The sequence below is a fragment of the Cnephaeus nilssonii genome, assembly GCF_951640355.1.
Source record: "Cnephaeus nilssonii genome assembly, chromosome: 14".
Lineage (NCBI taxonomy): Eukaryota > Metazoa > Chordata > Mammalia > Chiroptera > Vespertilionidae > Cnephaeus > Cnephaeus nilssonii.
The window spans coordinates 5,748,941-5,764,906 of NC_137085.1; the positions used below are offsets into that span (position 1 = coordinate 5,748,941).

Sequence of the window (15,966 nt, forward strand, 5' to 3'; positions counted from 1 at the left end):
GACCTTGAATGAGCTCAGAAGTGGCAGGAAACCTCACTGGCTTTGGACAGGCCAGAAGGAACCAGACTACGGCCTCGTCGCTGCCACTGCATTACCCCACCCCTCAGGGCGGGTGCCCAGGCAGAGCCCCTGTAAGCCCTGAGGCTGATTCTCAGTCCCTTCCTGTTCAGTGCACACCTGGGGAAGGAAACGCTGGCTCTCAGCTGAGCCCAAAGTCTGTCCTGAGACAGAAAGGGAAGAAATCGGGCTATTGGCCAAAAGGGTTGCTCCTTTGGAACTGGGTATTGCTAAGTGAAAAATCAGATTGCTCCTATCAGCTTTGGGAGGGCAGTCCCCATAGTCAGAGATGGGCTCAGACAACCCAAAGAGACAGATGCTGCTAGAAGGAACATGCCAGGTTCAGGCCATATCTAGGTGCCTCACCCCCCACTTCCCGATGCTATGTTCCAAGGTCCAAACAGCCACGGAATCTTAAAGCCGGTTGGTTGATTCAAAGCTATGTGCGAAGCCCCATTCTAGGCACTGGGGATACAGCAGTGACCACAGACTCTATCCTCAGGGAGCCCATAGTCAGGTGGGCCAGATCAAGTTAATCAGCTAATTAAAATGCGGAGACAGCCCTAGCTGGTTTGGCTCAGTGGATAGAGTGTCGGCCTGCGGACTGATGGGTCCCAGGTTCAATTTCAGCCAAAGGCACATGCCTAGGTTGCGGGCTCAATCCCCAGTAGGGGGCGTGCAGGAGGCAGCTGATCAATGATTCTCATCATTGATGTTTCTATCTTTTTCCCTCTCCTTTCCTCTCTAAAATCAATAAAAATACACTTAAACAAATAAAAAATAAAACGCGGTGACAAGAGTCACCATTGAGACACATGGGCTGTGGAGCACAGAGGAGGGAGCGAACCCTGTCCAGCTGTGAAGGTGTGTCCCTGTGATGTGTGGCATCCCAGTGAGACCTGCTGAGTGAGGAGCAGCTGGCCCCGAGGTGTGGGAAGGCAGAGTTCCAGACCCCACAACTGGAGGACCGGCAAAGATCAATGATGAGGCCCCACCTCCGCTGGCTCTCAGAGGAAAGGGCCTCCAAGTCTGGGGCGGGGGCCTGCAGACGCTGCCGAAGACCTGTCTGGGCTGCTGCCTGGGCGGTCGCGACACCCAGGAGAGGCGGGCGGTGAGGAGAGGGAGGGTCACCCTGGCCTCATCCCTGCAGTGAAGAGAGGATAGGGACGCCAGGGGTCCTTTATGGGGGTTTCTGGCCGGGAGCAGTCTGGCCCTGCGCCTGCCCCTCATAAGCCTCTTCTCTGAGCACTTCCTCCCGACAGCCAATCGAAATCCTCCCCGTCCCGCGGGCTCGGGCCAGCCCTTCCTCCTCCCACCCCCTGCCGGGGAGTGAACGTTCTCTGCATCCTCCCTTCCACGGGAGTAGTTAGGGTCCCGGGAGCAGGAAGTAGGGCCCTAGGTTCTGGTGTTGGCTTCGCCACCGACTCGAATTGTGACCTCCTGCAAGACCTCGCCCCTCTCTGAGTCTCATTTTCTCCATCTGAAAAAAAAAAAAGAGACTTCTGGACCTCCCCCCCCACCCCCACCCACCCCATCCCGCTCAGGCCTTGGGACTTTGGGATCTTTAGAAATGGACTTTTCTTCTGGGGCGGGTTCGACAGGGCTGAGGCCACGAGTACCGGTCAGTCTGGACTCTCAATTCGGTCCCATTACCTAGGAAGACTCAGGAACAACTTGTCCCACAATGCTCTTGAGAAACTACATTTCCCGACATGCAAAGCGGGGAGACGGCGCCTGCGTTTCCTGGACATTGTGGGCCTGGGCCGGCGTAAGGACTACGGTTCCCGGCGTGCCATGCGGCCGAAGGCCATAAGGGCCCGGATCCGGAACCGGATGTGGCTTGGTGCTCCGGAGTGGAGCGCGGGGCAATGGTGAGCTTGGGGTGGGATGTTGGGGTTGGGGATCCCAGGTCTGTTCTGGAAACGGGGCTTGGGCAATCGGAAGCCGGAGTGCTCTCCCGCCGGCCCATTGTACGGATGAAAACGCCGAGGCCCGGCACGCTCGGTGCCAGCGTGATCAGGCTGCGACGCGCCCCTCCATGACACCTAAGCGGAGTCGCTTCGTCAATTGAGCCCTCCCTTTTCTCCAGGCCACGGGGACAGACCAGGTGGTGGGACTCGGCCTCGTCGCCGTTAGCCTCATCATCTTCACCTACTACACCGCCTGGGTGATTCTCTTGGTATGTGTACTTACCCGCCCCCTCTCGCCTCCACTCGTGCATCTTGCAGCCGACTCCTGACGTCATTTAAGCAGCTATGATGTGTCAGGAACTGTGCGAGGTGCCTTACCTGAATATCTCATGAAAGCTCCAGAATAGCCCTATAAGGAAGATGCTAGTGCCGTCCCCATCTTATAGACGAGGAAGCTGAGGCTCGGGAAGAAGGGTTGAGGCCAAGGCCATGCCCTTAACTGCTACACTGATCCTGATTTGCTCCCTAGTCCTCCTGGTTATCCTGCTGGCGCCTGGGCATGATGGGTCCCAGTGGATTTTGTGAGGGCCGTTAGGATTTGGGGTGTGGGGGGGTGGTCGGTTGTTACTGCTTAAGAAGGGCAGTGTGTTTGGAAGGCCAAGGCTTGCAGAACTTGGTATCCTTTGGAGAAAAATGTTAGTAAAGAAGAGCTTGGAGCCCAGGTTGGGAATCACTCCAGGCTTCCTCATTTCCCCTTTTTCCCCTGTTAGGCTGTGAGGGCCTGAGAGCAAGTCCTTTATCCTGTTCCCTGCCAGGTCCCCAGCACTAACTTAGGGCAAGTGCCCAGCAAACATCTATTAAATAAATGAAGGAAGGAAACAAACCAAGGCACCCAAATGGCCATCATCTTAAAGAAAAGCAAATGCTGTCCCCGTGGTTTGAGTGGGGTCAGCCCCTGAGATGGGGGAGGAGGGTGTTTGGGCTTGGGGGTGCGGGCAAGGCGGGGAATGCTCACCAGACCTCTGCCCTGGATGCCAGCCATTCATCGACAGCCAGCATGTCATCCACAAGTATTTCCTGCCCCGAGCCTACGCTGTTGCCATCCCACTAGCTGCTGGCCTCCTGCTGCTCCTGTTTGTGGGTAAGTCATCATTCCCGTGAACAGGGCATTGGGGGGGGGGGGGGGGGGGGCATGATCCTCTCCCACCCCTGAACTTGCTGGACATCTACATAGGGCTCTATGCCTTCACTTCACCCTGGGGGTTTTCCTGTCCATCCCTCAGGCCACAGTCAGTCTTCCAGGTGCCTGGGGCTCACTGGACTCTATTGGGATGTCTCCCTTTTTCCTCCTCCCTCCACTACCACCATCATTGCACTGTTCACACCTTAACCACCTCTCACCCCCTTGTCAGCCTGGTGTATAATTCCTGCACCTCTTATCTCCCCTGGTTTAGTGTGTGGGCGTGCTAGGACTGTGTCTTCATTATCACTGTGTCCTCAGCTCCCACGTAGGCCATGGCACTAAGCTGGTGCTTAAGAAAGTGGCTTAGATGAGTCAACAATCAGATGACTGGATGATGGAGTAGGTGGGTGAGTGGATGCTGGATGTTGAGTGTGCAGGTGGGAAATAGGTAGGTAGGTGGACAGGTGGTTGCTGGTGAGATGGATAGTTGGGCGGATCTTGTATCCTGTAGAATCTGAAACACTAAACGCAGCAAATGGCCTGTGGTAAGCACTCAGTGGTGTTTGTTGAATGAATGTGGGCGGATGTGCGGTTTGATGGATGACTAGGGAGATGACCAGGTGGCCTGGAGGGTGGTTGGGGAGGTCCTTGGCCCCGTGTATGGGTCACTCTGCCACGCTGTGCCCTGGATCTTACCTGGCCTTTCCGATCTGTATATTCCAGGGCTGTTCATCACCTATGTGATGCTGAAGAACCAGAAGGTGACCAAGAAGGCTCAGTGAGGACCCAGCGAGGATGCGGCGGCCTCCCCTCTGGTGCATACCAAGGGCGGGGCGCACAGGACCTGTGCAGGCACTGCGGCCCCTCAAGCATGGTGCCCTGCAGGCACCCCTGGGGATGGAGCTGTTCAGGACTCACCCCTGACTGACCAGAACCCCCACTTCGCTTCTGCTCACTCTTCCAGAGCCAGGAGGAAGTACCTGGAGATCTCCCTCTCTCCCCATTCTGCCTCAGGGCCTGAAAGATACTGGTCCTCCCTACCTCACTTTCAGACCCCCTGCACTTTTTCCTCTGGGCTCTACCCTCTTGCCTCAGTTTCCCTCCTGTCACATGCTCATGTTGGAATTGGCACGTTTTAAGGCATCATGTGGCCTCTCCCCCCACATGTCCTTTTTCTCCGCGAAGGCAGCTTTCCCGGGTCTGACCCAGCCAGGGACTCCGCAGGACTTCTCGACCTGGAAAGCTTAGCGGGAGGACCAACAGGCCTTGGGACCACTGGGCACACTGGGCCCCCAGATCTTCACATAGAGTCCCAGCCCCTCAGCCCTGGCACTGGCCTACTGGAGAGGACTGAACAATAAACGTTGATGGTGTGTTTTTCTCTGTGCCATCCTGACCAGGGAGCTGGGCTCTGGGGGCTGGAGAGGGGCTGGGAGCTGGTCACTGCATTGGTCTCGGCAGGAGACCCTGGTTTGTGCAATGAAGGACCTCAGTGCCTCCTGGGTCACCCCTGTGCTGGACACACGGTGAAGCTGGAACTGGGACAGGTGTGGTTCCAACCCCTGCAGCTCGCGGCTGGGGAGTCGCGGAGGCGTGGCAACCTGCCAGACCCCACAGCGGCCTTCAGCACACCTCCCCTGGGTCAGCCCAGCCAGCATGCACTAGTATTTTAGGGGCCCTCAGCCCAGTCCCCTAAAAGCCCAAACCTGTTGTCCATCTCTTGTACCAGCAGCCCAACTTCGTGTAGCGCTGAGCCAGAGTAGAGCTGGTTCCACTGTGTCCAGGTTTATTAATCTGCACAGGCCCCGCCCTAGCTCCCCAGCGATCCCTCTGGGCAGCCAGCTCTCCCTGTCACAGCGCCTAACCTCCGTTCCATCACACCTTGGACGTTCCCTCTTCCTCCAGTTAGTGGTGGTGTCATTTGCAGAACAAAGGCCAACTGTAGGCTCACCTGTCCTGCCCTCTCCTTGTCTTCCAGACCAGGAAGAGCTGCTCACCTGGCCCCAATGGACTGCACATGCACCAGCCACCCACATAACGTTACCATCAAATGTAGTGGCACCTCAGATTCATCCTGTCATGTGAATTCTCAGAACCCCACCCCCAATCTGGCTCCCCCCCATGCCCTGCTCCCTCTCATGACGCATTATCCTGTGTCCCTGACCCAGCCAGAAGCCTTGGCTCTCCTCCCGCCTCCATCCACAAGACCCCAAATCCTGTCACTTCTAACACACACCCAGCCACCTTCTGGGAGCAAAGCCACCACTGCCCTAAACCACGGAGGGCTTCCTTGTCCTCTCTGCCTCCCCCCCACCCCCCCCAAGTTGACTGACTTTTCAAAACACCTGAGCCGCCCTGGGCAGTGTGGTTCATTTGGGCATCATCCCATGCACCAGAAGGTCGCCAGTTTGATTCCCAGTCAGGGCACATGCCCAGGTTGTGGGCTCAGTTTCTGGTGGGGGGTATGCAGGAAGCAGCCAATTGATGTTACCCTCTCACATTGATGTTTCTCTCCCTCTCTCTAAAAATAAAAACTATTCTTAGAAAAACTAAAAACATTTGAGCATCTTTCTCACTCGATGCTTCTCCGGGCCCCCAGCCCTCTCCCTACATGGCCAACAAGGACCTGCATTGCTTGCTCACTCACTCCACCCACTACCATGCTGGCCTTTCATTTCCTGGGACTCGCCAAGGTCCTTTGCACATCCTACTCACCGTGGTTCAACCTATACTTTTCAAACACCAGTCCATGCCTGGCGCTGGTACCCCATTCTAGGAGGAGATTTCGTAAACATGAACAAGACAATCTGTGACAGAAAATAAAACAAGGTCATGTGATCAAGAAGGAGGAGAGGGGCCCAGCCGGTGTGCCTCATTGGTTGAGGTTCGACATATGAACCAGGAGGTCACTGTTCAACTCCTGGTCAGGGTACATACCTGGGTTGTGGGCTCAATTCCCAGAAGGGGGCATACAGGAGGCGACCAGTCAATGATTCTCATCATGGATGTTTCTGTCTCTTCCTCTCCGAAATCAATTATATATATATACATATATATACATATATATACATATATATATATATATATATATATATATATATATATATATATATATATAATCTCAACCAAGGTGACAGGAAGGAATAAGGAAATGGAAGTCTGAGGAAAAGGATTTCAAGCAGAGGGAACAGCATTTGCAACAGCCCCGGGGTGTGGAAGTTTTTGACGGCTAAGCCTTAGGAATAGCGGGGGATCCCTGTGGCTGTGCGGTGGGTGAAGGGAGAGTATATTGGGATGGGGCTGGAGCGTGGGCAGAAGGGCCTGGGACCACGGGGAGGGGTGAAGGCTTTAAGCAAAGAGAGTGACATCACCCCATTTTATGCTTTCAAAAGATCTGGCTGGCAGCTGTGTTCCTCTCATTCACCACTAAATCCCCGGGGCCTAGCACTGCTCGGGGCCATAACATGTGTTAAAATACTTGTGTCGAATAAATGCGTGCCCCGGGCTTGGTGTGTGACCTGGAGTGCTGGTAGTCATTCTCTCTCTAGACCTCCTCACCCGAAAGACGGGTTGATGGGAATTTCACGCCAGAGTGGGTAGGCGGGACTGCATTTAGCTTACCCACCTCCCCAGGCGGCGCCCGAGTCCTCCACCCCTGGGGAGAATTGTGGGGGGCGGGGGGTGTCCTCCCTCCCTGGGACCCTGACCACCGCGTCGCGGCCCCACCCGCCCTGCACCGCTGGCCGAAGGATGCTGCAGCTCCGGGGGCGGGACCAGCAGGCGACTGCCGGCGACTCCAGCTCCGATTGGATGTCGCCGTGAACCGCAGCGCGCGATTGGTTGGTCCAGAGCAGGGGCGGGGCCTGGCTCCTGCCGCGGGGCGGCGGGGTGGCAGGGGATGCGGCCAGAGCTCGGGAAGCTGCTGCGGGGGCCATGGCCGCCCCGAGCCCGGGGCCCCGCGAGGTAGGTGCGGACCCGAGAGAGGAGAGGAGAGGAGAAGGAAGGGTCAGTGGGTAGGAGCCGGGCCGCCCCGCTCCGGGCGGGGTGGACACACCCCCATCCCAGCTCAGGGGGGTCCTGCACTGGGCGGGGACCAGGACACGCCCCACGTGGGAACGGCAGGTACGAAGGGAAAATCTGGCAGGGGTGCCCCGAGAACTTGTTCAGTTCTTTCACAGGGAAAACGGAGAGGATCATAGGAGCTTCTCCTTCATAGGGCTGGTCGGAGGTCAAGCTCTCAGCCAGGGCTGGTCACATGGTGGGTGCCCACCACGGACGGGTCAGCAGCTGATCTCAGCTTCGTGCTGATCTTCCGAGCTGGCCCGGAGGAACTCAGCATAGATGAGGGGAGTGCTTGGTACTTGGCTGAACCCCTTGGCATCGCAGCTCCTATCGAGGGTCCCTGTGCCCAGAGCTCAAACTCAACAGTAACAGCAGCTAATATCGGCCGCGATGGTATAGCTCTCATTCTGCAGATGAGAAAACCAGGCCCAGAAGGTTAGGTGACTGACCTGAGGTCACACACTGGTGAGAGGATGTCTGGGGCCAGGGCTGGCTGCGGAACTGCATGCTCTAACCCACTGCTAATAATAACCATCACTCCGTTTTGGCTGCTGACTGCAGGTCAGGGGCTGTGTGGCCCCTCATAACACCAAGGGAGCTGGGCACCAGCATTAGCCGTATTTTACAGCTGAGGAAACCGAGGCAGAGAGAGCTGAGAGGAGGGCTCACAGTAGTGGAGATGGGCCTCACACCCACGCCTTTCCCCTCTGCGATGCTGCCACATGCTCCATGCTTCTTGTTCCTTCTGCCACCAGGTCCTGGCCCCCTCCCCAGAGGCTGGATGCAAAGCAGTCACCTCAAGTTCCAGCCGCCGGGGCCTTCTCTGGCGTCTCCGAGACAAGCAGCTGCGCCTGGGCCTGTTTGAGATCAGCCCGGGACATGAGCTGCACCGGCTGACGTGTATGATGCAGGCAGGGCTCTGGGCTGCCACCCAGGTCTCCATGGACCACCCGCCCAGGGTGAGTGGCCAATCTGCTCTATGCACCGATGGCAAGAGCAGGCCGGTGCCCTGTTTTGCGACTGCAGAGTTGGGGATCGGGAAGGCTATAAGGGGAGAAAATCAGGGGTTTGGTGCAGGGAGGGAGGGATATGCTAGGCTTGGGGCTGAGGCCAGGCTGTGTTGGGGATGTGAGAACACCCTCACCCCGGTGGTTGCTGTGTGACTCCAGATGGGCCTCGGCCTCTCTTTGGGCATCAGGGTCCCCATCTGTGTAATGAATGATGACTTTGGGGGAGGGGATTGCATGCCTTCGTCTCTCAGGCCCCCCAGCTCTGCCAGGGTGTGTGGTTGAGAAGGGACCCCACTCCACCCCGCCAGCATGGCCCATCCCCCCCCCCCCCCCCCCCCCCCCAGAGCTCAGGCCGGGGCCAGGCTGGCTCAGCAGAAAGCGTCGCCCAACTGCAGGCTCAGCAGCTGGACGGGCCCGGTGAGGACGTGTGTTGTTGTGTGTGTGCACAGTGTGACCACATCCCATAGGCACAGGGACCTAGAGGTGGGTCCAGGGAGAGTAGAGGAGCCAGAGGGCATCTTCTAAGTCTCATCCTCTGCTGAAAATCACAATCTGACCTCACTGCCTACTGACCATCTCCCATGGCTCCCCAGTGCTCATCATGGCCTCGGGGTCCTGCTGCTCAAGCCCATGGATCAGCTATCCAGCTCATTCACACTCCATCCCCCCCTTACTCAGTGAAGCCGCTCGGACCCTCCTTCCCTTCCTGGTGACCACCCACGCAATCCCCACTGCCAGGAGCACCCTCCTCCTCCTCCTCGCCACTGCCCTTCAGATTTCAGCTTGCAGGTCGCCTCCCCCAGGGAGCCTTCTCCGATCCTGCCCCTCCCAGGCTGAGGCCGGCAGGCCCCTCGGCTCCAAGGCCATCATCCTTCATTCGGATGACATGCAGCTGCACTGAGCCAATGTGTGTGTCTGGGCGAACCTGCCAGGTGTGGAGCAGTCATACCCAGGCCCTGCCTCAGTCCCTCTCTCTCCTCCTCCCGCCTGAGAGGGTCTGCAGCCCCCATCTGCCCAGCTCAGGAATCAAACTGGGGGAAGGGGTGAGGCCAGGTGCCGGATGCTTGGAGATCCTGGGGCTGGCAATGGGGGCTGAGACTTGCTCTGAGCCCTTCTGCCCTCCCTGCAGGGGCTGCCCACTGAGGAGGACTTCTCCGAGGTCCTGACCCAGGTTCACAAGGTAGGAAGCCTCAGGGAGGGGCGGGTACCATCTTAGTTCTTTCTCCTTGGTTTCCCAGGGGTCCAGAGCCTCAAGACCTTCCAGAAGGGTGTGGCTCCCTGGACCGTCCCCCACTAGGGCCAACTGCACACACCTGGACCCCGGTGGACACTCTTGGGGTTGCTCTTCCTCTCCTGCAGGGCTTCGAGCTGGGCACCCTGGCTGGCCCTGCCTTCGCCTGGCTGCGCCACTCCCTAGGCCTGGCCGAGGAGGACTATCAGGCCGCCCTGGGGCCCGGGGGCCCCTACCTGCAGTTCCTCAGCACCTCCAAGAGCAACGCCAGCTTCTTCCTGTCGTGAGCGGGCAGCAGGGGTGGGGCGGGTGGGAGTGGTGTCCCGGGGTGGAGGGTGGCATTTGGGGAGAGAAATAGAATGGCCAGGGCAGAGGAGAGAGTGAGGGCGAGGGCCTGGTCCTGGGGAGACAGAGCCACACATGGACAGGAGGGGTCAGGGAGCCTGTGGGAGCCCCTCCAGCCCGGCCTAGGGCCTAGGCAGTGACCTCTCCCTGCCCCCGCACCAGCCACGACCAGCGCTTCTTCCTGAAGACCCAGCAGCGCAGGGAGGTGCGGGCGCTGCTCGCCCACCTGCCCCGCTACCTGCAGCACCTGCAGCGGCACCCGCACTCCCTACTGGCTCGGTTGCTGGGTATGACGGGCCAGGGACCCGGCACTGGGGGGCAGGGAGGGGAGGGGGAAGGGAGTGGGGATGTTCCAGGATGTGGGCGTGGGGAACCGAGCCTAGCCTGGTGGTTGGGACTGGACTAGAGGCGGATCCGACTGCCCGCAGAGCTCGGTGCAGGGCGGGTCCTACATGGCAGCATCGGGACAGGGGGTGGGCAGGTGGGGCGGTGGGCGGGGCCCAAAGGGCGGGGTTGGGACTGGACAGTCCGGGGCCGGGCATGTGGGCGAGGCCATGCCAGACCCAGCATCTCTGGGGCTGAGTCTAGAGGTGGATCGGGTCGGCACCACTACCCACTGAGGTAGGGGTCTGGGGCGCAGCTGGAGGGACGGGCTCGGGATGCGATGGCACTGAGGAGGCGTGGCCTGGAGCTGGGACCAGGGCCCCGTGGACCCCGGACTGCAGAGTTTGGGGCCCCTCACTGGTTCCCTATCCCCTTCCAGGAGTGCACAGTCTGCGGGTGGCCCGGGGCAAGAAGGTGGGTGAGGCCGAGGCCGGGGCGGCTGGAGGGGTGGCTGCAGGGGGAGACCCCGTCCTTCCTCACTCCCCCCCCCCCCGCCCCCAGAAATACTTCATCATCATGCAGAGCGTCTTCTACCCCGCCGGCCGCATCGCCGAGAGGTGAGCTGGCCTCGCCGGGCCTGGGCCCCGTCCTGCGGGGAACGTGCCCCCGGAAGCCCCTCCCTCAGCAGAGATGCTGGAACGGAGGCCCGGGGAGGGAGGACGGGGTTGTGCTGCGGGTCTGAACAGTCACCAGTGGACGCTCCTGTCGTGTTATCACCCGTGAGAGTCCCTGTGGGTGTCACGCCCGTGGAAAGCTGGATTCTGTTGTCTCCCCCAAATCCTCGCCTCTAGGTATGACATCAAGGGCTGCGAGGTGAGCCGCTGGGTGGAGCCGGCCCCTGAGGGCAGCCCCGTGGTCTTGGTGCTGAAGGACCTCAACTTTCAGGGCAAGACCATCGACCTGGGTGAGCCCCGGAGCCGCACTGCCTGCTCGTCCTCCCTTCGGGGTGAGGTTAGGCCGCTGTCCTCGGCACTGCCCTCTGTCCACGCTGTTAAGAACCCAGATTCTGGTTCAAATCCCGGCTCCACAATTTACCAGCTAGTTGACCAAGGCCAGTTACAGATGAGTCTCCGCATCTGTGAAACGGGGCAGGCGTGACACCTAACTTTGGGGGCAGATGTGGGGGGCCCTCAGCAGTGCCCGGCACACGACGGGCACTCAGGCGGGTGCCGATGCTCCCTCAGGGCCCCAGCGCAGCTGGCTCCTGCGGCAGATGGAGCTGGACACCGCCTTCCTCCGGGACCTCAACCTGCTGGACTACAGCCTCCTGATGGCCTCCCAGCACCTGCAGGACGACGAGAGGGGCCCGGGCAGCAGCCTCGTCTTCCGCACCGCCAGGTGGGCCCCCAGGGGCCCCGGCAAGAATGAGGTGACGGGAGCCCGGAGGAACAGACAGGCGGTGGGTGAGGTGGGGGGCGGGATAGGCAAGGACTTGAAGACTGGAAGGTGCAGTGTGTGCGTGTGTGCGGGGCAGGAATAAAACCCCTCAGTGGCACCCCATTTTCACCTCCCCACCCCCAGGAGTACAAAGTCAGGGAACTGAGCCTGCTTCTGGCTGGGATTGGCGGCCGGTCAAAGGCATCTTCTGATTTGGATACATTTTGATGGGGGCGGGGGGCGGGACACGCCATCTGCAAACTGGGGGTGGGCTTTGTTCTCAAGGCTTCAGCTTTGCCACACTGAAACTTCAGGGTTGGACGACCCCAAACCGAAGTTCAGGAAACACCCAAACCCCGGACCTACCCAAAGTGATGTGGCACCGAGTGCACAGCGGGGTCTGTGCGGCCCGCTGCTCCGGATCAGTGCTCCCCAATAGAAACATAATGAGGGCCACGCAGGCCGTTTTGCATGTTCTAGGAGCCTCCTTAAAAGAAAGAGAAACGGGTAGAAAATAATTTAAATATATTTACTCAATACTTTCACATTTGTATCATTTCATCATCCAATCAATATAAACATCTATGAGATATTTACATTCTTTTGCTCACCCTGTCTTGGAAATTCGGAATGTACTTTACACTTACAGGGTATCTCAGTTGGGACTGGCCACATTTAAGTGCTCAAAGGCCACACGTGGCTGGCTAGTGGCTGCCTATTGGCCAGTGCAACTCTAGGACAATAACTACACTTTACTCAGTTTACCTGACTTCACAGGCCTGGCGCTCAGAGCTGTGAGAATCCACAAGGGAAGCACAGGGTTAGGGCAGAGTGCCAGCCAAGGGCAGCCTGGCCACGCTTACGGGGTCCACTGGCTGGAGCCCCTGAAGGGGGTGGTGGCCTCACCCCTCTGTCGGCCCCTAGGTCTGTGCAAGGGGTGCAGAGCCTGGCTGAGCCGGGAGCGCAGAACCTTCGGCTGCTGCCTGATGGCCCCAACGCCCTTCACATCGTGGACGGACCAGAGCAACGCTATTTCCTGGGCCTTGTGGACCTCGCCACCGTCTACGGGCTCCGCAAGCGCCTGGAGTACCTGTGGAAGACGCTGCGCTACCCCCGCCGGGCCTTCTCCACCGTCAGCCCGGCTCTCTACGCGCGTCGCCTCTGCCAGTGGGTGGAGGCGCACACCGAGTGACCGAGTGACCGACCGGCGCGGGGCCGCGCTCTCCCCGTCTGGACAACGGGCACAGGCCCGGAATGCATGTTCCAGCTGGGTCGGGCTCCCCCAGCCTGCTGTTCCTCCAGCCGGCCTCCAGAGGGCAGCATTCTCCAACTAATATGACAACCTTCTTTAATGGCGATGCTGTGCCTGGCTGGTATTTTGCCAGGGACTCCCCATATTAGCTCATTTTATCCTAAAAAAAAAAAAATGCTATTATTCTCTTTTTACAGACCATGAGATGGAGGCTTATGGGCTGAAGGGACTGAGCAAGATCACTCAGCAATAAATGCTGGCACCAGGACTCCACTGTGCCTTTTGGACTCAGGAGCCTGTATCCTTACCAGCTCCCACAGCCCTGTCCTCATGCTCTCAGAAAGGGGGGAGGCTGAAGGCGCCAGCCCAGGCCCTTTGTCGTACAGATGGGGAAACCGAGGCCCAGAGATGTTAAGGGGCTTATGCACGGGTAAGTGGCAAGGCCAGCCCCAGAACTCCAGGCCTCCCTAGCCCCTGCCCCTGGCTCAAGGAGGGCCCTTTAAGGATGCAGGTAGGAGGAGGTGGGGTATTGAGGGGCCTGCAGCTCTGGGAAGCACTGTGTTGATCTTGAGTAAGCTCTGCCCTCCTCTGATAGTCACTTTTCTCATCTGAGAAATGGGGGCAGGGGTAGTGGGCAGACCCAGGGCCTTTGCCAAACAGACATCACCAGGAGCAGAGGAGCAGTGTCTGCAGAGCCCCTGATCACTCCTTCTCCCTCCTCCAGGAGACTCCAGCCCGGCCTCTGACCTCAGTCCACACCGACCGTGCCCAAGCGGGCCTTTCCTCTAGTGCTGCTCTGGGGCCTGACTGTGTGACCAGGCCAAGGTGTTAACCCTCTCTGCGCCTCAGCGGCCGAGTCTGTAAGATGGAAGGATGAAAATGGACCTCATTAACTCATTAAATATTTGTTGAGCACCTGCTATGTGACAGGCTGGGCTTTGGGGACCTCGGAGTGGAGCACAGATTCCACCTTCACAGAACTCAGTCTGGGGGCGGGGGGGAGGTGGGAAGGCGGTGACAAAGGCGGCCTGGTGTAACAGACCATGGGGCCATGGAGCTCAGGGAAGGGGCCCCCACCTCAGTAGTTGATGGGTGGGGTTGTTTCTAACCTATAAACTGAGATCACAAGAGTCAAATGTCAGGTGCTGGGAGGGTCCCAGGCTAAGAGCACAGCAAAGGGCTGGGGTGAGAGAGTGCCTGACATCCTATATAATAAAAGGGTAATATGCAAATTTACCCTAATGGCTGACCCACCTGGAATGACTGGCTGCTATGACGTGCACTGACCACTAGGCGGCAGACACTCAATGCAGGAGCTGCCCCCTGGTGGTCAGTGCGCTCCCACCGCTCAGCCAGAAGCTGGGATGTCCAACTGGGATGTCCGTGGGGAGTGGGCCTAAGCCATCAGTTGGACATCCCCTGAGCGATCCAGGGCTGCCAGAGGGATGTCTGACTGCCAGCTTAGGCCTGATCCCCTGGGGAGCGGGCCTAAGCTGGCAGGTGGACATCCCCCGAGGGGTCCCAGACTGCGAGAGGGCGCAGGCCGTGCTGAGGGGACCCCCCTCTCCCCCACCCCCCCACCCCCCCGCCGCCGAGTGCACAAATTTCCATGCACCAGGCCTCTAGTTTGAAATAAACATTTCCCAGTGGTTGGTGTTGAGAGTGGGTGGGGACAGTGTGGTGGGTGGGGAGCTGTGTGGGCCAAGAGCTGGCCGCCAGGACTGGATGACTGGACCTCGGGAAAGCTGCTCAGCTACACCACACACTGCCATTCCACTGGCCTTCCGAGAAAAGGAAGAAAAATGGCTGATGGGGGAGGAGGAGGAAAGGGAAAGCTTATGTTGCAGAACTGGAGTGTGGTTCCTGGAGGTATAGATATAGATATAGATATAGATATAGATATAGATATAGATATAGATATAGATTCAGATACAGATACAGATACAGTTATAGATATGTAATTGACATCCCCCCTAAATACCTGGGTGGCCTTGGGTGACAATCTGTCTGAGCTAGCACAGGCCATGGGGAATTTCTGGTTCTGACTCAGCAGGAAGTTGAGACATCGGGTGTGTGCAGCTCATTGCCCACCCGGGAGGTGGGCGGGTTGTGGGAACTCCCGGTGGTAAGGCAGCACAGCAGGAAACTGAGGTTTGGCCCCACATTTCCCTGGGGTTTGTATCCACACGGCTGAGTCCGAGCCCCAGAGTCCTGCGCTCCTAGATCAGGATGGATCAGCCCGTCACTCCCTCTGGGTCTCTGGCAGCGAGCTGAGGCAGGGCCTGACGCTGGACGGGGAAGTGACTTGCCCAAGATCTCTCAGGGCCCAGACTCTACTCCCCTAAGTTGCTCATTCAACAGACGTGTATGTGCTGGGCTCTGTGCAGGTGCTGGAAATGCCCAGAGGACATGACTGACCTGAGTGCCCACACAGAGCTTAGAGTAGTATAATAGGTGGGTAGACCATAAGCAAGAAAACCAGTTAATACACAGGATGATTTCAGAGTGTGACAAGTACTTGAAAAAGATGAGTCAAGGTGGGTCAGGAGGGATGGGGTGCAGTGTTGGATAGAGTGGTTGCCAAGGAGGTGACATTTGAACTGAATGACAAGGAGCTGGCCATGTGAATAGAGCAGTCCCGGTAGAGGATGTAGCAAATGCAAAGTCCCTGAGCTAGAAAAGAGCTCAGTGTGATTGGGGTTGGAAAGGTGACCCAGGTGGGTGGATGGTGACTACGTGGGAGTCAGGAGTTCAAACTGCAGGGCCTTGGCCGGGGTAAGGGGTGTAGGCTTTATTTATTTATTTATTTATTTATTTATTTATTTATTTTAACTATAAGTGGCTTTTATTTATTTATTTATTTTTTATTATATTTTATTTTATTTTATTTATTTATTTTTGTTTAAATTTCTTTATTGATTAAGCTATCACATATTTGTCCTTATCCCCCCATTCAGGGATGTAGGCTTTTGTCAAAACCAAATTAAAGAGCTGCATCTGAAAGTGGGGGCGGGACTCCCAGTGTCCGTCTGGAGGTGTATGATCCTCACCTGCTCTGGGAGCCCAGGTCATTTGGGCGTGTCCCTGTCTCCACGTGGCCCTAGCGAGGAGGGAGTTGCCTTTTTCGGGAGGAAATGTCACTTCCCCAGCCAATG

General features: G+C 58.0%; 2 protein-coding genes across 2 annotated transcripts; both read left to right on the forward strand.

The window, feature by feature from the left end:
- Positions 1 to 1,811: 1,811 nt before the first annotated feature.
- On the forward strand, positions 1,812 to 5,858 carry DPM2 (dolichyl-phosphate mannosyltransferase subunit 2, regulatory). Its single transcript, XM_079791478.1, has 4 exons — positions 1,812 to 1,928; positions 2,147 to 2,236; positions 3,006 to 3,108; positions 3,874 to 5,858. Exons 1-4 carry the CDS (start codon positions 1,926 to 1,928, stop codon positions 3,930 to 3,932), a joined length of 255 nt encoding a protein of 84 aa, XP_079647604.1. The 5' UTR covers positions 1,812 to 1,925; the 3' UTR covers positions 3,933 to 5,858.
- A 1,166-nt stretch (positions 5,859 to 7,024) lies between these two features.
- On the forward strand, positions 7,025 to 12,925 carry PIP5KL1 (phosphatidylinositol-4-phosphate 5-kinase like 1). Its single transcript, XM_079789594.1, has 10 exons — positions 7,025 to 7,113; positions 7,968 to 8,171; positions 9,352 to 9,402; positions 9,582 to 9,736; positions 9,961 to 10,085; positions 10,562 to 10,596; positions 10,684 to 10,739; positions 10,974 to 11,086; positions 11,367 to 11,520; positions 12,484 to 12,925. Exons 1-10 carry the CDS (start codon positions 7,084 to 7,086, stop codon positions 12,749 to 12,751), a joined length of 1,191 nt encoding a protein of 396 aa, XP_079645720.1. The 5' UTR covers positions 7,025 to 7,083; the 3' UTR covers positions 12,752 to 12,925.
- The last annotated feature ends 3,041 nt before the right edge of the window (positions 12,926 to 15,966 follow it).